The 24,324-nt window shown below is 38.8% G+C and overlaps 1 protein-coding gene across 1 annotated transcript in view; it reads right to left on the bottom strand.

Annotated features, from left to right (window-relative positions):
- Positions 1–1,488: 1,488 nt before the first annotated feature.
- cpm (carboxypeptidase M) overlaps positions 1,489–24,324 on the bottom strand; it is a 45,576-nt gene continuing 22,740 nt past the window's right edge. The window contains exons 4-9 of the mRNA XM_081363206.1: positions 20,950–21,119; positions 11,683–11,870; positions 10,676–10,846; positions 10,090–10,242; positions 5,302–5,450; positions 1,489–2,323 (exon numbers count right to left, since the gene is read on the bottom strand). Coding sequence (XP_081219332.1) covers positions 2,126–2,323; positions 5,302–5,450; positions 10,090–10,242; positions 10,676–10,846; positions 11,683–11,870; positions 20,950–21,119 — 1,029 coding nt within the window. The 3' untranslated portion in view covers positions 1,489–2,125. The remainder of the gene's footprint in view (positions 2,324–5,301; positions 5,451–10,089; positions 10,243–10,675; positions 10,847–11,682; positions 11,871–20,949; positions 21,120–24,324) is intronic.

Below are 24,324 nucleotides of genomic sequence, written 5' to 3' on the forward strand. Positions count from 1 at the left end.
TGAGGTTATCTTATTTATGATAATTCAAACAGTGCAGACAAGAATAATTGATGGTTTCAGCTAGGCTATAGAATTACTTAGATAAGTAATATTTGCGAACAATTGTTTGGCAAAGGAACATCCGGGTTCTTTGAAACTGCTGTCGATGGGCACAAATAAAGAATGATGGGGTTAAAACACCTTTTACAAAATATAGTTGCATATTGATGCTTATGTTTTCATTAAATAGTTGTTAAATATGAAATGAGTTTTGCCATTGTTTGATTTGAGTATCTTCATGTTGTATCTTCACAGATGAGTTTGCCTGTGCCTGTAATACTGTCCCACAGCAGTTTGTCTTGGTTGCTGGAATGGCACGTCTGTACCACAGGACACACAGTTGAGCGTAGCTGGAGTGAGAGGGAGCAGACCTGCCACAGACTCAGAACAACGGTGAGTCATGGTGAATTATGAAATCCTTTTAAAAGCAGTCAGTAATACAAACACAAAACAGAAAAAAATAGACACAATAAGTGTAGCTAGTAATAAAAAAAATAAAAAAAAGTTGATATGACTCATGGGGCTATTAATCAGTAATTTCATGAGATAGATGTACATTTCAGACATGTTTGCCTTTCATTAAAACCTATTGGCTAATTGAGTGGAATTTTAATTCATAGTGTTCATTCATTATATTAACACATGCAAAAACAAGAGAGAACCAGCGAGATATTAATAACTGATTATCTTGTAGTCAATATGCGTAGTGAAATAAAACCTGTGGCTGTAGTTTGCCGCACAATTTTGTCAGATATTTACCCTTAACCAAGTTTAGTGTTTTGTTCTTCCCCTCAAATATCCCTTTTTGGCCACTACTGAATATAGTCATGTATTATGTAGAGCAGGGTTCCTCAAACTCGGTCCTGGAGGGCCGCTGTCCTGCAGAGTTTAGCTCCAACACTGATCAAACACACCCGAGCAAGCTAATCAATGTCTTCAGGATCACTAGAAACTAGGTGTGTTTGATCAGGGTTGGAGCTAAACTGTGCAGGACCGAGTTACCCTGATGTAGAGTGCCTTTCACAAATAATGGGCGAAACAAATCAAGTTTTTAATGTTTCTTATATTTTCCATGCAACTTCTCACAGCCCACTGGTGGTGAACCCCATGATTTAGAGAAGACAGGAAATGTAAATGTGTGTAATGTAATGTCAGTACCGGTATATATTAGAAATATTGGTAACACTTTACAATAAGGTTCATTACATTAGTTCATGTATCAACCAACATGAACTAACTATGAGCAATAGTTACAGTAATGTTAGTTGACACATTAACTAATGTAATGAACCTTATTGTAATATTTGTTGGCATTTTTTTTTTTTTATATTACCTGACTAGGGTCCCCCTCAGTGAACATGCAATACACTTAAGCAGTGTTGGGCTCATTCCTCCTTTCAAAGTAAGATTCTTTCTTTTTGTCAAAAAACTGTTACACTTCTCATATTAAAAGACTCATTATTAGTTTTTGTTTATAAAATTAGTTGTTAGGTGCCATTAATAGATTTTACAGCACTACTCATTGTGTTTTAAATACAGTATCTTACATGTGAAAAATCAGACACTGTGTAGACGATGTTTATTGAGGGCACTGCCAGTCTTAGTAAAGTAAGACTGAGTGAGGTAGAAAGAGCACCAGGTTTTTTGGCTTGGTTGTCTTCATGTTACACAGCTGCAAAGACACATTAATATGCAAAAAGGTTAAGGTAATTTTCCTGACAAACTATCTGCAGCATCTTCAAATAAAAACAAGTTTCTCCAAGAGTTAAAAATTGTACACACATATCCTTCAACTTTTATCAATCTTCATATGTCAGTATTGTAGCAATTGGTCTTCCATATTGAAAGCAGAAATGCAGGCATCTTAAATTTGACAGCATTATAAAGCACTATCTGTTTCAAAAACTTGCACTGTGAAACCCTAAACAAGGCTGTGGATCGAGTTTTTACATGCTCCATGTGTACTATTGATTGTTTGACAATGCTAGATATGGCATCATGATTTCGTACAGAATTAACAAATCTGAATGTGCAAGAAAGGCAGTCGACTTTGTCCTTAATGTTTAAAAAGAGTCTTTGGTCCCTCTCAGGACAGCAGCAGTCTTTGTAGGATGAATAAGGTAAGTGTCGTGATTGCAGTGGTGCAGGACTGGGGTTGTGCTGTTCCTGCTGAGCTGTTGTCACTCTGCTGGAGGAGGAAGTTGTGTGTCAGGGCAGAGAACGAGTCAGGACCATATGGCACTTTAATGCTCTGTGTGAGGGTCTTGTGTCCTGGGTATGTCACCTGTAGACAAAGCAACAATGAGTAACCAACACCAAATCCTGTGAGGGAGAATTTTACTCCTTTTTTATGTATATTAAATTTGAATCGCTTTATTGGCATGACTAGATAATACAGTATAACCAATTAGTAGTTTTTTGTGCAGCTGGAGACAACATGGTTATACATTGTGTGCTCCCAGCACTATTTGTTTAGTCATGGCTGTAAAGTTGTTTGATGTGAATTTGTCTGTCGGAGTGAAGTGTATGTCTGTATTCCAAATATAAATGGATTTGATGTGAGGATGGTAAAATGTAGTGATGTTGTTTTCATATTGTGTTTCCTTCTTTCAGAATGTCATCTTGTTCATTCTGAACCTCCTCCTGCCCAAATGAACTCGGCTCTCTGCGTCACCAACTTGCTGACAGAGAGGTATCAGCTAGTGAGGCTGGGAAAATTCTCTTCTAACATCTGGACGATCAGCACTTGTGCTCCACAAGCATGTGTTCTTGCACCCCCTACACGGCCGAGTCTGCTTACAGCTGGCTGTCTGGTGCAGTCATAACAACCTGGGGAGGAACACCCCAACACTCCCTACCTTGCCGTTGGGGAGTCAAGTTCCAGGGCCTGAAGTGGGACAGTCACATTGACTCATAGACAGCTGAAGTTCAGCTACATAAGACGACTACACCGGACAGTCCGTTATGAAGGTAAAAGAGTAGCAATAATTATTCGTACGCTAAAATTTACACTCACAGCTACGATGTGTAAAATGTCATTCACAAAAATACAATGACAGACATAAACTTGTAGTGCACTTATTCTTACATTTACATTACATCATCACTTAGGCTTTTGCTACTATTTTCACGATATATCAGATGCATAATTCAGCAAGGAGGGCACAAAGGAGTCGTTTTATTGGTTGGCGCCTAACCAATGAAATGGCACTACTTTTGTACGCGATGATGCATTTGTACGCATTAGACAGTGATATTAAAAGAAAGAAATTATAATTATCAAGCTCGGTAAACACCATACTAATTAAGCATAGCCTACTGTGTACAGATGAGCCCACAATATGAATGCAATACGTTTAATTACATGTTAAGCATTTTCCTCACATAGAAAACCAAAGGGCTTAATGGACCAAAAGTAAAATAAACAAATTTGTTATACATTTGTTAATAAAACAGGCAGCAGGTTTGGTGATTTGCACTAAAACATAGTAGGGTGTTAGTACTGAGTTTGGTCTTTTAATACCACTGTCTTAATGCATTAAGCCCTTTGGTTTTCTTTCTATGTGAGGAAAATGCTTAACAAATGCATTAAGACACGTTAGCGTTTCAGAACGTCCCCGAGGACACGGGTTTCGTGACATCATCGCGTACAAAAGTACCATTTCATTAGTTAGGCGCCAACCAATAAAACGACTCCTTTGTGCCCTCCTTTCTCTCTCGCCGCCACAGAGTTGCAAGTGCCTAATTGAGATTGTACTGCAAACAGCATTTTACACATTTGTGACTTGTCTCCAATTTCAGCATACAAGTACAAATATTTATTGTACAAGGTTTCAATTATACATTTACATGCTCCAGAGTTTTGCTACTCATTTACCTTCATAGCCTGGACTGTTGAAAGGATTATTGGTGCTCCCCTGCTCACCCTCCAGGACCTGTACTCACCCAGAGTAAAATCACGAGATAGGTCTGACCGCAGAACCGCATACCATACATATCCACCTTATAATATACACCATACCTAAACCTACCCATCTACACCCCCTAGATGCTTTTACCCCGCCCACTTCCGGCATCAGGCTGGCGCTGTCATCCTCACACTGCTATGAGGATGTGTTCAGTTCCTAGCAGTGGTTCTACAGTTGGTTAATATTGAAAATCACAGCCTCCACTCACACAACCTATGTGAACTGTTGCCTTCCGACCAGCGATTCAATACACTTGGCACTCCTGAACAGTTAAATGCCTCCCATTGTTTAGTGCAATGTCTTATTAACTTTCATTTATTATCCTGTAAAATGTTCATATGTATGCCTGTTAAATGCCTGTTTTTAAAATTTTCATGTCTATACTTTGTGTCTTGTATTTGTACATGTGGCAATAAAGCTCTTACTGATTCTGATGTGCCTGCAAGCATAATACTTTTCTAATCTAATACTTTAATCTAATACTTTTCTGTTCATATAGGCTATGCATAATATTATGCACAATGAGGATTTTTTTTAATTACCATGTTAGTTCATTCAGCATGAGCTAATTTGCATAAACTGAGAACAAATACTTTTAACCATATAATTTTGAAAATATATTAAATGTGTAACCATACAGATAAAAAAAAAAAAAAAACACTGCTCTTTTAAATGATTACATACATTTTTCTTGAAATTACCTAATTTTAAATACTTTTTAATAATATTACATTCATTCTGATGTAATTGTGAGTATTTCCTAAGGGGATTTTAATGTAAACCATTTCATCCTGATGCATGTTAACAGGTTAAATAACTGATTCTGCAACAAGGCCACAATCAAAAAAAAAAATTTGCTTTTTTTTTTTACAAAAAACAAACCTAGAAGCCTTTGTTTTAGCTGCTTATTGTTTTTCAAATCTCAACCTTGTATTTAGTCTGAGTGAATTGACCTTGAGCTCTGACCATTTAACCCCAACTTTACAGTTAAGTGTAATTCATTACTTCACAATGATTAGCGTTTATACGTGGTGCATACTGTGCTCCGTCACTTTATTTGCTCAATAAATCCCTGGCTAACTCAAACCCCAAGGTGCCACATTCTGAAGGTGTTTTGTAACTGGCAGAGAAACAACTTTTACAACTCAAATAGCGCTTTAAAATGTGATTGCTTATAACTCTTGCCCTGACCATGGAGTCTTTTTTTTGTAATGATACTATTGTGCTGTGACTCGTCTGTAAAGCTTTCAGAGAAGTGAGATTTGAAGTTGACCACACGGGGGCGGTATCTTACCGTGATGGTGTAGTTGCCGGGCAGCAGCAGTCTGAAGTACTCCCCGTTACGATCGCTACTGAATGGACACAGGTTTCTTCTTCCCGACACCTCGACTACAGCGTTTGGCACAGGCTTCCCGTCTGAGTCCATCACTACTCCTTTCACTCCTGTGCGAAATAAAATACAAACTCTGACTTCATTTCTGTTTGCAAAATATCACACTGGCCTTCACTTGGGCCAGTAAGCGGCCACCTATCAATCATCTACCAGAAAAATGGAAAATATTTCTTCTTTCTTCTCTATGGAGTCGCATGTAAACACTGTCTGTGTACATATGAGTGACTTAAAGGGGACATATCATGAAAGTCTGACTTGTTCTGTGTTTAAGAGCAATAATCGGGTCCCCGGTGCATCTACCAACACAGAAAACATGAAAAGTGACAACTAGGGTTGCCAACTTATGGAAAGGAAAATAAGGGACACTCAAAATATTTGTACTGTACCACACAGTGCATATAATTTTAGCATCTGCAGTTAAAATGTGTACAAAAGATGTATAAACGGTTCTCAGACAAACACATTTGGGTCATTTTGTGGAAAAATCAACCAAATTTCAGAAACTTTCCTGGCTCAATTTTTTGATTTTGTTAAAATATTCAGAAGAAAGACAAACGTAAATGAAGAAGAAAGCCAAAATATTAGGCTACATGTGATGGATGTATATTAACAGTTTTGTAAAATGGGTCAAAAAGACAATTTTCACCTGAGATTTGGAGTCAGATTACAGGGGGGTTAAAATGACTTAAAAACTGCATCATTATTGTACTTTTACACAGAGATTGTTTGGGCTATTTAGCTAAATCGGTTGACTTTAGTCATCTTCGTTTTATTAAAGCTATGCCAACGGTGACATTTTAAAAATGGGAAAAAACACTACTTTTGTTTTTTTGCCCAAAGTTTGCATGCCTGCAACTCATATTAAAAATAGCTTAATATTCTTTTAGATTCTAATTCTTAACACACTTTTCTTTTGGTTTCTTAATTTTTAAGGCGGAACATGGTTCATTTTAAGTCCCAATATATAGGGATATTAATGTTAAATTAGTACACATTTTCAATGGTCGCACATTTTCTGAAGAACAAATAAATGTTGAAACTAGAAATGTATCTTGTTTTTGTTGGGTTTTTTTTTTTACAAAATTGGACATTACAGAGTGCAATAAATGGTATTTTTCCAAAGTTTGTGTGCCTGTAACTCTAAAATGAAGATTTCATAAGAAAAGTTTTATTAAAAATGAGAATATAGAAGGATATTAAGATATCTTTATTACTTTTAAAGGCCCTATATGGTTCAATCCTATAGAAATAATTTGGCTCCATGTTCAAATTGTTGAATTTTACCCATTTTCTATAGCCTATACAGCTGCACCAACGGATATTACTGTATCATCAGCCTCTATTCAAAATGATAAACATAAATGTTTTTTTTTTTTTTTTTTTTGCCAGGAAGATACATACATTGCATAATATTTAAAAGCACAATAACTGAACGTCTTTGAAATTACAGCCAAAAAAAAAAAAAAAAAGGCATTAAAGGCCTAAATGTTTTTGTAACCGTGTATGAATAAATGAAAAGTGCATATTTTCCAGATAAAGAGAACTTAGATGATTAGTATGGGCTGCTTTTGGTGCTTGAGATTTTATTGGTTATTTTGCGTTTCAATAACGAGGTCCGACCAACGGTACAAGTTACTTTAATGTAAAATGTTTTTCTCTATTTAAAATTAACTTACAATAGTGAAAAATTTTTGATAACGTCTTCCCTCAGGTATATTGTATGTTTTCTTGCGTTGCTGACTATTGGACTTATGAAAAATAATCACGTTGATTATGCTGCGCTCCAGGCAGGTTTTTGAGCACGTAAATCACGACTTAAAACCACGACTCACGACTCGTAACTGAGAGTGCATCGATCTATTACGAGTTCACGGGTGGGAAGTCACGGGTTTGACAGCCGTTCCAGTGCACTTTCACGGGTATAAGGTTGGAAAAACACGGGTTACAGGTTGCCTGGAACGCACCATTAGTCGCCCAAACTGATAAGACGGAATCAAAACGAGGACAGTGAAAGAATGGATTTGCCGTTAGCGCGAGTCCCGATGTGATGGCTGTGAAGCCAGCCGGTAGAGGTAGAGGATTCTGCTAAGTCTTAAAGCATTCAGCGAACGTCTAGATGTTTGCAAATCAAACAAAGATGTGTCTCAAAGAAATGGTTCATTCTCAATTTAGAGCGTATGTCTGAAAATACGAGACAAACTGCGTTCCGATCATAGGGGACGCTTCACTGATACCTTGAATACGGGACGATTCCGTATACGGAACGGATGGCAACCCAGTTTTGGTGAGCCTTTCTCTGCAAAGCATGTCCAAAAAAAAAAAAAAAAAAGACGATGAAACTTCGCTCCCCTTCTAACGTAAGACGGGGATCTTATTGTAATATCACTACCCCTTAATCTGCACGTTTCCACCATTATCACATAGACTGTAAAACTTCCACCCACGGCGCCGCCATTTTGTTTTCGCAAACTACAAAACCAATGCCAAAAGTATTGTTTTGTTGGCACAAAGCATGCAAACTGTTCTGTCGTTGGCTGCACAGACGACCACATAACATTATTTGACCAAACAAATGTCACAGCTGTCTTTTAAAGACCCCAGGGAACTGTCAACTTGTATAAAAGTTTAACATGACGGCACATGCGAGTATATGAAATGAATCAATGTAACTCCACAACAACTAACGTTACATAAATGTATCCACTAACCATTCAGCAACGTCCAGGTGCAACCTCTTTCTGAGTCTCTCCGTAAGGCTGCACTCCGCTACTTATTTCTGAAATCTGACTGAGATTCGCGTGTTTTGTTATTGACTGAAATCACGCCTCGTGTAAAGGATCGGCCATCTTCCGAACGGAGGTGGGGAACAGCAGCTCATTTGCATTTAAAGGGACACGCACAAAAAGTTTTTGCTCACACACAAAAAGAGACAATTTTGACAAGCTATAGGGTCTCCAACCTTTTTTCATTTGAGAGCTACTTTTTAAAAATAAAAGTGGCCAAGAGCTACTCATGTAATACAATACTAAAATAAGGTTTAAGAGAAACTTGGTGAATTGAGAATTCACCTTCAATAAAGAGAAGGTAGTTGATTTCAGATTTTACCAGTGAAATGTACCACCCAAACTTAAGTGGCCCCTAAATAAACAAACAAGGTAAGCAAACATTTTAAAAAAGCAGTTTTGCCAAACCATATAATTGTAGCCATCAAATAATGAGATATCATGATATGATTATATGATTATGATATCTCGCTGCGCCTGGAAAAAATTAGTGCGTCGCTTCAATTATGAGCGCGCTTGCGCTCGCAAAAGACGCGATATGTTAACGTCCCCATGGCGAGCTACCTCCAATCAGGCCACGCTACTGGTAGCTCGCGAGCGACGTGTTGGAGACCCCTGAGCTATAATAAATTATCGGGGGGTATTTCGAGCAGAAATTTCACAGACACATTATGGGGACACCATATTACATCTTGTGAAAAGGGGCATATAGTGCTTTAAAGGTGCACAGCACCATCTTACAAGCAGTCGTGTCTATGTGGTATTATACAACTTTAGGTGCTCTCTAGGTGGTTAGCCATTTCTTTCACAACATTGTTTTAGAGGTGTGGTAGTGTATGTGGAGATGTTTTGCTTGTGGTTGGGTTACAGGGACAGTTGTGTCAATGCTGGGTGTGGACGGCGGCTTTGTCCCTGTGGGACAATCACGGTCAGGATGGTGCTGTGTGTGTGTGTAATTTCATTGTGACTGTAACAGAATATGTTTACTGTGCTGTAATAATACAGTACCCTATACCGCATGAAATTTAGCTCATTATTTCATGGCTACAATTATATGGTTAGGCAAAACTGCTTTTTTAAAATGTTTGCTTTACTTGTTTGTTTATTTAGGGGCCACTTAAGTGTGGGTGGTACGTTTCACTGGTAAAATCTGAAATCACCTATCTTCTCGAGTTAATGAAAGAGCTAAAGGTGTTGTCACACATCTACCGTTACTTGGAAAAATACACTTATTGCATCAGGACAATCGGGAGTTTCACGTGAGGGCAAAAAAGTTCTCTGCATAGTTTTGATTGTGTTCAAATTCACAGCGTTGACCAACACAAAGTTGAGTGATTAGAAAGTGACTTTTGTGTGAGCATTTTTTCTTCTTTATATTGTGTTTATCATAAACAGTATTGTGTATATGAACAGACAGTTACACTATTAATTACATGACTGGCTGTAATTTGCAAGCGAGTTTAGCCAGTCTAGCTCGCTAATAAACAATTGTGTTATCATAAAAACGTACTAACGATGCCTAGTAATCTGTCAAATTACATATAGCAGTCAACAAGACAGTAGCAACATTAGCAAATTATATTTCATGTTGATACAGGACAACTTAGTGGAGCTTCAGACACAGACGATAAAGTCTGCGTCGTCATTGTCTGAGGGTGTCGCCAAACGCACTGGCCAAATGCTACTGCAGCCCAGAAATGTCCCGAGCACAGCAAAACCAAAAAAATAAGAATTTACAGGCACATGGCAGTGTGTCTAAACACAAACACCTGCACACACTTCTAGTGGATCATAAGTTATGATTAAGAGGGATTTTTTTTCTATTTGTATGACTCTATATTTTTTTGGAATACTATGCATAATGGGGACACCATTAAGTGGGCAAGTGTGTCTAAGCAGTACCTACCTAGGTGTACTTGCTGCATGTAAGCCAGTAGTGCAGGTCTGTTGGCCTCCCATAGGCCAGGAAGCTGTGACTCTGAAGGAAACTTGCAGCAAGAGATTTCCAGTGTGAGCTCTAAACACTGTGCCCACACATAGTTATAGTCTTGCATTCCCCCTAAGAGAAAAACACATTCAGTTAGTACAGAACCATCGATTGGCACTAACAGTAACATTATATTAGATCCGTGCGGTACTGTAGGTCTTATATATAGGCTGTCTGTTTTCATTGATGTTAATCAAACAATTGTGGTATACAGGTAAAAAAGTTGAATATATATATTTTTTTTCTATAGATATTTAGTTTTGACTTTGGTGTGTTCCAAATTTGGTGGTATTACCACGGATTTTAAGGTATGGTTGCTGGGTGATTTTGTTTTGGAACCTTAAGAAAACTTGATAGATTTTTCTCAAAACTTACTTTGCTGACTATCGACTCATTCATAAATTTTTTGCCCGATTCAAACAAATCATACATCATTTTCAAGATTTTTTAATAGAGCACTTAGCACAGGTCACAAATATTAAAATGCTGCATTGAACACTTTTACCTTTTAGAGGATACCAGTAGTATCCGTTAGTGATGCCGTTGACAAAGCCCGTCAAATCGGAGCAACTCTTTGCGTTGTGCATTTCAGTGTGGTTGTAGGAGTAGGTCCTTGCCAAGTGGACAAACACGTCATCGTCGGGGGAGATGCTCTGGCCTCCTTGCAGCTCGCTTCCTGAAAGACAGCGAATAACTTTCCCGTTAATCTCATGATCACGGCGTGTTTGCAGTCCCAGCGATGAGCCGTGCAGATTCAGATGCTGGACTCGAGACAATTCCAACTGAATTGCTGTTCGGTCATCAGCTCGGTTGTTCTGGAAACTTTTCTTTTTATACCATTATACCCTTTTATACCATTCTGCTTTGAAATTCCAATGAATTGCCCAATGAATCTGGTGGCTTTTAAAGGAGAACTTGGTAACTTTTTTAACTTAATAAAACTGTCTAGAAATCATTTGGATGGTTAAACAACCTGTTCTGGTGATATTGGTGACTTTCCCCGCTCCCCCCAGCGTTCCCAGGCGGAAAACCAACCTTGCAACTTGGGGACTACTGTCCCGGCAAGATAGAAATTGGAAGTCTCGTGAGAAACGAGAACGAGCGCGAAAAACGAATTGCTTTACGGCAATGTATGATGTATTACCCATAGTTACCCACCTCGGTAAACATAGCTCCACACTATACAGTTGGCTTGCTCCGATCAAAACAAATGCACATGAGCAGCGGTAGAAAGGGGAGGAGGCCGCCGCAAGTGAGTTTTTTACGACCGTGTTGTGAAATATACGCCCCCCCCCACAGCTGTAGGGGGAGCTCGTGGGGAAAACATGCGACAACAAAAGGGAAAATCAGCGAAGAAGTGACTAGAGTTCGCTAGAGTTGCCGAGTTCTCCTTTAAGAGCTGACAATATTTTTTTGCTGTCATTTAACATGAATCCTTATGCTTAAAAAAAAAAAAAAAAAACTGGAGGAAGCCACTGAAAAAGGGTTCATTAATGTGTACAAGCAACTGACCTCTGTTGCTGTTGTCGTAGGGGTAGCTGGCCACCACCGCACCTCCGTGGAGATTGGCCGACAGGACGAAAGTCTCCGTCTTCAGCCAGTCCATCACTGCCCTGACTTCTTTCTCCCTTTCCTGCACGGTGTTACTCTCAAATGCATCCGGGAAATTACGATTCAGGTCCACGCCGTTCTTATTATACCTGGAGGGGAGGAGGAACTAGTTACTCAATGAAACTATGGCCTATAAATGTGCTTTTCTGGAATAATTGCAAATATTTCAACAAATAACTTGACTCTTTTGTGGACATATTGAACAGCAGACCTGACTGTGTAAGCTGCAGCCTGCATCTGTGTTGCTGACACCAAAATCTTCAAGGATGAAGAACATCAAACGACTAACTAGCCAACTAACAGGCCAGTGACAGCCCTCTGCATTAGTTTGCACTGGCAGGTCTAAATTTGTGCGGGTGGATTAGTGTGTTTTGCCGTGACACCGTCGGGTGGAGCGATCCTTCTTAATCCCGAACACAGAGCGCCCGCTCTACGCCATACAGAAGTGCTTCCCTCAGGGATTCCTATCTGCTTACTGTTGCAACGCTTTGAAGTGCTTTTAAACAGCCTCTCTCAGTCAACAAATTCTGCTCAGCTAAAGCAGCACGTCTGGATGCCGGCACATATACCGAATTATTACATACAACCATACAGTATGGGAAAAAATAAATATAATATTTTTTATATATCCAGTGCTATGCATAAGTTTAGACACCCATGTTAAAGTTGACTAAAAAGAGGAATAAAAAAATCATCTTTTGGAAATTGAACTTAATGCCTTAATTTAAAAAATTAGGAAAAATCCAACCTTTGAGGACACCAGTTTTCTTTGTGAATGAATAATGTATCGTAAATAAATAAATGTTCTTCCTTAAAATACAGGGTGCATAAGTCTGGACACCCCTATGTTAAATTCCCATAGAGGCAGGCAGATTTTTATTTTTAAGTATTTTTTTATTTTTATTTTTTATGATACTATGCATCCTGATAAAGTTCCCTTGGCCTTTGGAATTAAAATAGCCCCACATCATCACATAGCCTTCACCATACCTAGAGATTGGCATGGTTTTATTTCAGTTAGCCTAATAGCTAGGCTACTGTAGTTTGATTTGCATTGAGAGATGATCTTATGGAAAGTACCCCATGCCAATCTCTAGGTATGGTGAAGGCTATGTGATGATGTGGGGCTATTTTAATTCCAAAGGCCAAGGGAACTTTATCAGGATGCATAGTATCCCAAAAATAAAAAATAAAAAAAATACTTAAAAATAAAAATCTGCCTGCCTCTATGGGAATTTAACATAGGGATGTCCAAACTTATGCACCCTGTATTTTAAGGAAGAACATGTATTTATTTACGATACATTATTCATTCACAAAGAAAATTGGTGTCCTTAAAGGTTGGATTTTTCCTCATTTTTTAAATTAAGGCATTAAGTTCAGTTTCCAAAAGATGATTTTTTATTCCTCTTTTTAGTCAACTTTAGTATGGGTGTCTAAACTTATGCATAGCACTGTATATATATATATATATATATATATATATATATATATATATATATATATATATATATATATATAAACACAATATATATAAACACAAAATGACTCAGAAACCAATGACAATTGAAAAAAAAATTTGTTTGGGTTTTGTACAGAGGTTTAGAGGTTCAACAATCGAGCCTTCCTGGGTGGTCATCGTCAGATGCATATGAAACCAACCTAGACGCAATAAACAGGATGTGTGTGTGTGCCACATTTCGCTGGCGTTTGAACACAGAGTTGTTTTCTTCCTGCTTTCACAATACAATTTAAAACAAAAAGTTGGCCTGCACTCTCAGCCTCGATTGCTTTTGTAGTTTAATGGCAGAGATGAGCTTGTTTATGCCAGGTTCTCTCGCCAAATATTGGAGCTCTTCGACTTGTTTGAAAGCTTTTTGAAAACTGATTAAGCACCTCATAAATCCACTCAGATTCTCTTGTGTCTCTGGCACGGTTTGGAGTTGGGTTGTTTTCTTTCGCTGATTGCCGGCCTCATCCAGACACCTGATTTCTCTCTTAAGACCCTAGGATCTAAATCACGCCAGACACTCCAGCTGATCGATGTGGCGCAAAACACATTTTGTCGTAAAAACAATGGTTGATGAACTGCTTTCAGCTCTATAAACTATTTGTCTAAAAGAGCTCTTGAGGTTTCCATTAGTGGTGAGCTGTTAGTTTGACGGGGCAGAACAGATCGTTGAAGGCCTTCATCTTGTCTGACGCTTTCTGCATTTGTGATCAGATCAATGTATGCCATTTCTCTTATATAAGCTCAGGATGTGGTTTTGTTAGGGTAGCTGATCCTGGGTGCTGGTGTGTTCACACTGCACGATGCATCGGCGACAGGAGGTTTCACACCGCATGACTTTCAGGAGGAAGAATCGCAGACAACTCCTGTCTGGCCCGCAAACTACGTTTCGCAACCAAACACACGCGAGAAGTGATAAGGAAATAGCGCAAAATCCCGCGTGCGTAAGACCGCAGCTCTCGCGCGAGACTGAAATTGTTATTAAAAATGATAGCCTGCAAGAAGCTTGCGATCCAAATTGCCTGTGCACTGATTTGCTGCGAACAGGAGAAAAAGAAAAACATATGTATGAGGAAATGGCTGGGAAGACAAGAGGAACAAGGACTGTGTGTTCTGCAAAGAGAGTTTGGGGTAAATAAATAATTTTGCAATGTGCTGCTGTTGCTGCTGGTCAAGCAAATGTTTGTGCTTTGTTTCTGTTTGATATAATTGTAAATATATCTATTAAAATACTGATACTGTGGCCTATAACTCCTCCCCGAACTCCCCGCTGCTCTGTATCTTGCTCTCTCATTGGCTGTCGGTCATCGCCGATGTAGTTTTCAGTCAGAACACTTTTCAAACAGCAGGATTTTGAATCGCCGACAGGTCCAGATATTTAGCATGCCAAATATCTCACGGGCGTCGGCGACTCGTCGGTGATTCTCTCAGATCGCGTCTTTGCTCATTCACACTGCGTGATTGTCACTCGCGTGAACGAGCACCGATTTGCCTGTGATTTCGGCCATTTGTCGGTGATTTCTCAAAACCTGTCGGCGAGCCAAAATCGGGGCTAAAATCGTGCAGTCTGAACTCGGCATAAGACACATTGCGCCATCTGTGATATCTAGAATGATCATGATATCACTCTATCAGAGATGGAGCCACGCCCGGTGTGGTTTACTTTTAACCACTGTTTATATGTAATGACAGCTTAGATCATGGTGTTTTCAGGATGACTTGTATCAGTACAATTTTACACACATGCCACGCCACACACTTAGATCTCTATGCATGCGCACAGCCATAAAATCTCTGTCAGCTTGCACTCTAGGTCTGTCAGTTTAATTTGGAGGAGTATCAGGGCTGTCACGGGGCGCCAGGATGTGTGAGAGCCATTAATCCCTGAGTGAAAAGCATTAAATGTTTATGTTGTGCTTTCTGGCTGTGGAGTGATCAGTGCAGAATGGACATTTTTTCTGGTGTGTTTCACTGATCTGTAAAGAAATAATTAACCAAAACTTCTGTCATTGTTTATTCACTCTCATGGCGTTACAAACAATCAACAGAACACAAAAGTATTTGTTTAGCAGAATGCGCAAGTTCTGTCAAACGCCACAAATTACAAAAAGTCACCATAAGTATTTAAAAAAAAAATGTGTGTACATTGAAAAGTGAAAATATATTTGATGTATGTAGAGAAATGTATCTAAAAAAGTAAAATAATGCTTTATATTTTCAAGATACCACTTGCATGCAGTGTGATGAGGTTCATTCTTGAACAATACTTTCAGGTTCACTTTCTAGATACACAGTATATACTGAGCAGATTCACTAATTAGTATAATTGTATTCGATTCCAAACAAAGACGGATTTCCCGAATCCTCCTTCCACCCCGCCCCGTATCTGCCATGTCCGACCGCTCAAACAAACGCGAATGTTTTAAAAGAGCCGCAGTGTTTACACTACTCAGGAAGTCGACCTAGGAATGGCTTACTTCTAATTAGCTCTGTATGATAAAATGAGACAGAAATTATTGCAGGTTGCCCTTTCAAGGAAAATACCCTCTATGTTTTTGCTGTGTGAGAGAGATATATAAGATGGATATATAGAATGAAGATATAGTGGCCACGTTCCACTGCAGACTCGACCTGATGGAAAATTCCTGCAGTCCAGCTGTGCTTTCGGCATCAAATTATAGTACTTTCACTGAAACCTCAGATTGACGCCAATGACAAACTGACCAGTCGTATGCGTATTTGCCTCTTTCCGCTGAGAAAACTACGAATGCCAGGCCAAACCATCTGTGGACCTTTTGATCGAGTCAAGTCGCCCTAAATGTCTAAAACCTCAAGAGTTGTCTTTTCTTAATTCGGAAGGTCAAATTATTGCCATATTGGACACAAATCTGGCAAGAGCGGATTTCATTAGCTTCCAAATACAGACCGTTTCCCAAATGAATTTATCAGAACATCCTTTTCCTGTCAATAAGTCCTTTGAGAATGCTACATTTCCTCTGAATCTTAAGGGTGGCCACATGATATTGCTATTTATAATCTGTAATTCCTATCTGCAAAGGACTAATATAACCTTTTCCCACAAACTAATATCTGAGATTATACAACATACTTTATTAGATCCCAAGGATGATTTGATTTAGTCGACTAGGGGATCGGAGCAAATAATCCCCAAAAATAAAATGAAAATAATTGTTCCTTATTAGGGCTTAGAATTGACAACCGGTTAAAGCTTCACAGCTTGCTCCATATGCTGTCCTTTTGAATTTATTACCTGTTTTCAACATTGATAAGAAATAGTGCTAAATTAGATTTTTACAATGATTTCTGAAGGATCATGAGACAATTTTCGCCGATGAGAATTCAGCTTTGCCATCACAGGAATAAATTGCTAAATAAAAAAAATTAAAGTTCAGTTCTGTTAGCAGTTCTGGACGCACTTGTTGCACATTTTTGCATCAGACTGTAAACGTTCATGCTAATGTCTTTTGTTGCGCCCCTTGTAGCAACACTGAGAATTCAACGTTTTGTTGCATTGATTCAAGAACTACATTATAAACAAACATGTACTTGCAAATAGTACCTTTCAGGCCATAAACTCAGGCCGTTTTTACGGTGACACGGCTTGTGTATTTTTGTGTCAAACTTACAAGTGTTGATTCATTGTTTCCTGTGAAATGTATAAACGTTTTTCCGTGGTATGTATATTTTTCTCTGCAGACTTGGCACATACACAAATCTAAGGTATGGGTTTACAAGAAATACATGAAGTGGTGGTACAGCAGGGTAGGAAAATGTCTGACATAAGGAGAATGATTTAAATGCATGTATAAACTTTACTACAATGCAACAACTTTTCCTGAGTATTTCATGGCATTACTACAGACAAAGTTACTGAATAACTTCTGGTTCTTGCTTAGTTACTAAAAGGATTTATGTAATTGTTAAGTCAAGAAAAGTCAAGTCACCTTAACTTATAAAGGACTTTATACTAAACAGATAGTTTCAAAGCAGCTTTACAGTGATAAGCAAGAAAATAATGATCAATGGCACAAATAGCTAGGGCTGCACGATATGAGGAAAAGCTGCGATGTGCGATAACATTGTTTAATATTGCGATGACGATACTTGCGATAAATATTCAAATGTGAATGTTAGCTATACTGTTCCCATGTCTTAGTGCTTTAATAGGTTCTTTGCGTGTTAGGTCAAACGTTTATTACCAGCCTGGTTCAGATTACACGATTTTAGCGCGGTTTTGGCACGATCCGTTTGACGTAGGGTGTCGTGGGGATTCGTAAGCGACAACGGGCGTCCGGACACAAGATTCGATCGTTTCTCGTATGTGGGCGACAACCTACGTCGCGTCTGCGATGCTTCACGACATCACGACAGAAAGACTAGCATGTTTAATTTTTTAACGGTCTTCCACGACGGGTCGAGTATGTAAGCGAGAGTGCGAGCAACAGTGAGTGTGTGTGTGCGCGCGAGTGAGTGAGCGAGGGACAGTGTGTGTGTGTGCGAGTGAGCGTGTGTGTGTGTGCGCGAGTGAGTGAGCGAGGGACAGTGAGTGTGAGTGTGTGTGCGCGAGTGAGCGCAATTGAAGTGAGTGAGTGAGCGAGGGACAGTGAGTGTGTGTGTGCGCGCGCGAGTGAGCGAGTGTGTGTGTGCATGCGAGTGAATGTTTGCGAGTGAATGTGTGTGACGGCACGCGATGACTGGTCGTAAAGCAACGTGTAGTCTGACATGTTTCTTGTCCAATTTTAGGAGTCAAAATCGTGTAATCTGACACCGTGACTATCGTAACAGACACACAAATCTTGTCATCTGAACCAGGCATTATTCATCGTGTCAGGCTGTCTGTTGCGATGACGATGAAAATTCGATGTATCGTTAAGCCCTACAAATAGCCTTTAATTCTGCTGTAAAGCAGCTCTGGGAAAAATAGTGATGCCACCCAGCTCAGTTCAGTTCTCATCTAATAGTATCAAATCAATAATAGCCTACTGCTGAATGTCAAGTTTCCCCAACAAAGCAAGCCAAAGGCGATAGTGGCAAGAAACCCAAACTCCATCAGGTGACAGAAATGGAGAAAAACATCTTGGGAGAAACCAGACTCATTAGGGGGACCGGTCATAATGGGATTATGCTTCTAGACTGCATCATAAATCAGATTGTGGATTGGTATCATTCAGAATATTTCATCCAGCTCCTGCTTCTGCTCACACCGGCAAAGTAGCCTAATTCAATCAGAACTGGAATCAGAGTGATGCATTTGCTTGTGATATTCCCATCACTTTTCCTTACAATGTGAACTGTCACAGGTTAAGCATGATCCGCTGGTTTGAAATAAGAGAAAACGGCTGACAGCGCTGTGTTTGTTTCACTTGGTTAAGAGTGGTGCCAAACCTCACAGGAAGCTCATAGCGAGAGCCACGGCAATAAGGGCGAACCACACCATGTAAAAATACAATCATCGTCCTCAATGTACACAGCTGCACGGCTGCTGTTGTAGTGTGCTCTCTCGCTTTGACTCTTGCTCAATCTCTTTCTCCCCGAGTTTACCCACCATATCATCAAATCCAGATCAGATCTGTTTCCAATTGCATCCCCATCTGAGCAGGAGCGCTTATGTGGTCTCAGACTGCAGGAGCAGGATGGTTTGTATTCAAGGATGTGGCTTCTACGGTATTAGATGAGGTCTGGTGTGTCTCCAAAGTTTTGGGGCTTACTGAGCTGGACATATGGTTGACACTGGTCTCACGTAGCCTTTCAGAAACTAGGGAGTTGCTTCACTGTCTAATGCTTTTTGCAGGCAACACTTCTAATAATGAGAACAAACTACTGAACATCTTTATACATTATTTTTCAAGACGGAAAGATGGGCTTTTAATAAATTTGACTATACAGTGGATTTATTCAACTAACTAACTAACTAACTAACTAAATAAATCAGTGCTACGTGACTACAGAAAACAGAGAAAAAGGGCTGTGCTGTTCCCTTTTATCAAAACTTTCAACACCCATAATGCACCTCTGATTTCTGTGGGCAGGAATACAAAAATGTGGAAGTTTGATCAGTAGTTTTAACAAAATCCCCAGGGCTGTCAAAAGTCCGCCGTATAACTTTTGAAAAGTCATACATATCCCCTTCCCCTTGACATGAATGACATCCCTATTCATCTCTATTTGTCTTCAATGTTTGAGCTTGGCTAAATTTACTTTATTGCTAATCATACAGAGCAATTCTAGATTGAGCTCACCCAGTGGGAGCTTCCATAGATACGATCCATCTACATCATCTATTTCCTCTGAACAAAAACAGACAACGTGAGGTGCTGACTAGTCTTTGATTGGTATCGTTGAAAACAGCAGACTTTTACAGCATTGGTGGCCCAGTCTGATCAAAAGCTGCATTGTTACATCCACAGGATGAATGAAACTTATTCATCCAGATATGGGTTTTCATATCTTCTGATTTCAGATTACAGATTTCCTCTTGGGTAGATTTTTTTTGTCAGCATGTTGTGGCAACAGACCAAGGAAGTTATTTTCCATTGCTTCAGGCTTTTAACACCCCTCTACTCTGGCAAAACTATGTACCGCTGTTTGGGAGCCTGTGGGCCAAATAGTTTAAGTTTGCTATAATGGATGTTTATCTTTGTGTGTGTGTATGTGTGAGTAAGATCCCTCATGCCAGATAAGACGTGTGTTTTGAGTCTTTGTATCCTGCTTATCAGCAAAGTTCTGGATGATTTGTGGGAAAATTAGGCTCTATCTCTAAACGTCTCATCTGAGCCATGATTTCTCTGGGCAGACAGATACAGACTCTTGGAAATAAACTGTTCTGAATTCCTTGCAGCAAAATAAATTCAGCTTTTGATAGGCAAAAATAAATTGTTCAATTGGATGTTAAAGGGTCACTTGATGGGAAAAAAAAAATTCCCTGCTTTTTCCGATATATACTAACTTAAAGAGCGTAAACCTTTCTAGTACCACATTATTTATTTACACCATGTATACTCTATCTATGGTATGGACCGATGCCAATGGAAGTGTTGAAACTGAATGTCACCACGGACCAATCAGCTGTGAGCTCGAGGCTACAATTCACCAATATCATTGGGTTCCAATATCAGGGATCCAGACTGGGACTAAATTGTCACATTTTGCGACTTTTTGTTGAATTTTGTTAGAGGTCGCACATATCCCACTACTAATTTGCCTAAATGATAAGCGCTGCCATTTCTGTTGCGTATTAAAAACATCCAATGGCAAACTTGCCAAAATCAGAACGAAACAACACTATTCATTTGAACTGCAGCGATTATTATCTCTGTCCAAAAGGCAGCGCAGAGCAAATGCGTTTAGTCGCTGACTGGTGTCAATAATAGCGAGAACCAGTGAGAAGTATTCAAGTTCTCAAAAACAAACCACAAATGTCTTGGTGATTTAAACTAGTTTAAAGCCACATGAAACCGCACTGACATTTTCACACTCGCGCAGAAGACGTCGAAGAAAGCGATCTAGGCTTTTTTAACCACAAATCACCAACATTCACCATGGATTTACAGTAGAAACACTATTATAAGCATGGTATTGTGGTACAAATGTGGGATATTCATATATCAAATTGTATTATTTATCTCTCTCTCACTTACCGGCCCACTGAGTTCATGCAGTCCCGGGCAGATGACTCAAAGCCGTCCGGGTTCATGGATGGCAGGATGTGCACACGGCTGCTGTTCAACATACGTGTCACCAGCGGATCACTCAGGTAACGGCTGGTCAGATAATTGATCAACTGAAGCAGTAACACACGCCCTACAACCTGCACACAGAGAAACACAAATACATAGTCAAAAGGAAAAAAGTTTCAACCACAGATTTTTGATAATACTGCTATTTTTTATAAAACTGCTTTGCTGTGCATACATTTATGAATTATATGGGCTCATATCATTTAGGTGTCCTTTTGGAGTCTCTAAGTGTCCTTTTTTGGAAAGACACCTAAATTTACCTTGACAAAAGCTTGAAGAGAATACAATTTTGTGAGAATCACCCTAACTTTGCATACAGTACAGTAGCAAATTATGACAAAATGAACGTGTTAAGCAAGATAAATGATGTATGCTTAATTTCAATGAAGTGTATGATTAATCACACAAAAAATATTCTATTGACAGCCCTAATACACACTTATCACACAACTTATATCTGTTCATTCAAATGTAATATCTTCAAATATAAATCCTCACAAATTGCATTAGTATTTGTCATGCCTAACATAACTATGGCAGAATCTTCTGCAGGAAATGAATTGCTCCATTCCTAGTAGGAGATCACAGAAAAGATAGTTCATGCCACATCATTGTTGTCTCTTCTGGACGTCACAGGACGTCAGGGGCGCTTTGATGTGGTTTGAGGAGAGTTTGCACTGCTATTCTCATCTTACAGGAGCAGCTATACCAGAAACTACTCACAGAACATGATGCCCGAGGTGCTTATATAAGACAACATGCAAGCATTGAGACAACAGATAGATAGTATCAGTAAGGTGTGGATGTCTCTGTACTCTTTCTGAGAAATGACTGCCTTTGTTTATCCCAAGGACAACCCATTTTCTAGAACACTATATGCGAATGAGACTCTGAAGTTAAAGTGCATCGTCATACACATTGTGACACAGTGAGACCTGTGATTATGAAGCACAAGTTCAGACCAGCAGAGTTGTGGGTTAAACTGTCTGTCCTGGAGTGTTGTAGTCTGTCTAACAGTGGGTCACGGTGTGTACGATTACTTTTATCTGTGAAACAGACCACAGCACACATCAGCTCATCGGTGTGAATGTGATAACACAGCTTTCCAAAAGAGTAGCAACAATCTCACTCATACAAACAGACACCCATAAACAAAACGTGCCAATGCGTATATAAGCACACAGCATACATCCTTATAATATATATATTAATAAATTATAGATAAAATATTAAACAGGGCTTAATATCCCAGAAAAGCACAATGAAAAATGTAGGGGCGTATTTAAACAACAAAGTTTCCTTCCTAATACGTAATTTAAATGGTTTAATTCGGTTTTGAGTGATTATTGGCATTTAGGAAAGGCTTACTGCTGTCAATAATGGGACTTTTATAAACATAACAAATTTATAAGCTGATGCAGTTGAATAATCAAATTTTTTTTTAATCTTTTTAATGGTTTCATTTGAGGACATAGTGGCATACTAAGTTTTGTCCTGTTCTTTCATCAGACAATGAGCATTTCAAGTCCACACAAGAACCACTGGCTACGTAAGACCTCTAAGCAAATTCTGTAAAAAACAGAGAGCTGAAAACACACTGATGATGATATATTGAGTCCTGTAGTTCTCCCTGTCCCCATCAGCGCTTACTCGCCAACTCATCTCAGACAAAAACATCTGCTCCAGTGGCAATTATACTGTTCAAAAGAAAACAGTAAAGTCTGGTTTCACGGTTCATTGACACATCTTAAATAGTTCCTGAACACTGTGCACGTCACATCATTTTTGCATTACGGCAAATTGCTTTACTTAGTGGTTATATGTTGACATGTCATTACATTTCTCTGTTAAAACGTTCAGTGATGTGGTTGAAACTTTACTGATGTGGTTTGGTTTTTGTTTACCATTCAATTTACATAGTGTCCTCAGTCCCTTCAGCGCCCCAGACATGATCACAGGGCCCAAGCCAGGCCTGAAAAACATGATGTTCTTCATACGGCACCCTGATGCTCACACTAACACACCTCTAGATCAACACCCAAAACATTTCAGCATGTGTGTGAGGGCACAGACAGATCCCTCACGCCTGTGGGGTGATGCATTTGAGGCCAAGCTTACACTTGTTGGTGAAATAAAACACCTTTGAGAGAAGAAATGGAAGAAGGGTCCAGTTTAATAATTTAGGGAGGAATTCTCACACCCACACAGGATTTTGCTGACATACTAAACAGCTGTGAGTATTTGGTTGTAGATTCCTGAAAACTATCCCTTTATGTTGTGAAATGTTTTGTTCATATAAAAAGACAATAGTTTCCTGGCTAAAAACTTTGATTTTGATCACTTCTTTTGTTGAAAGACAGATAAATGAAGAAGAAAGCCAGAACATTAAATGTCATGGATGGATGGATGGATATTAACTGAGTAATCCAATCTTGACTAATCTAATAGCGGAGATTTGGAGCCAGATTACAGGGGGTTACAAATTATATTATAAAGATTGCAGCATCATTGTTTTATTTTTACACAGAGATGAATAGGTCTATTAGTTAAATCTACGGACTTTAGCAATCTATGTTACATCATATGCAAATGTCAACATGTCATAAATAAAGTTTTTTTTTTTTTTTTTTGAAGTTTCCATGCCTGTTACTGCCTGTATTAAATATATCTTAATATCCTTTTAGATTGGGTATATACATTTTTAAGGCCCTTTATGGTATATTTCCAGAGATATGGGGATTTCAATGTGGCTCAATGAGTAAATTGTTAAATTGTACACTTTTTCCAAAAAACAAATGTGGATCACTTTTTGAAGAACAAATTATGTTGAATAATTGTGTGCCTGTAACTCAAGTATTAAAGTTATCTCAATATGATTTTACATTATGGTTACAAATGTGGATTACTGGCATTTTGGCTTTCATCACTATTTATGTTGGTCTTTCTTCTTAAAAAAATAAATAAATAAATTAATTTGAGCCGGGGAAGTTTCTGAAATTTGGTTGATTTGACATGGAATGACCCTTGAGACTTTTTAACTCATTTAAGACAGTGCTTATGAGGATACTTTTTAAATTTTGTGTGTTTTTGTCACTCAAGCTTAATAAATCACAAAAGAGAACTGTTGCGTGCTGTCTGAGAAGAGGCTTTCTGTTTCGGTTGTGTGTGTTCAGAGAGAGAGACTCTTCACAGACAGAACGCCAGTACTGAATATTATATTTTGTATCATATTATACTTGAATGGTTTAATAAATGATTGGCTGTATAGGTTCGACT

This window comes from Scardinius erythrophthalmus, assembly GCF_964197995.2.
Source record: "Scardinius erythrophthalmus genome assembly, chromosome: 4".
Lineage (NCBI taxonomy): Eukaryota > Metazoa > Chordata > Actinopteri > Cypriniformes > Leuciscidae > Scardinius > Scardinius erythrophthalmus.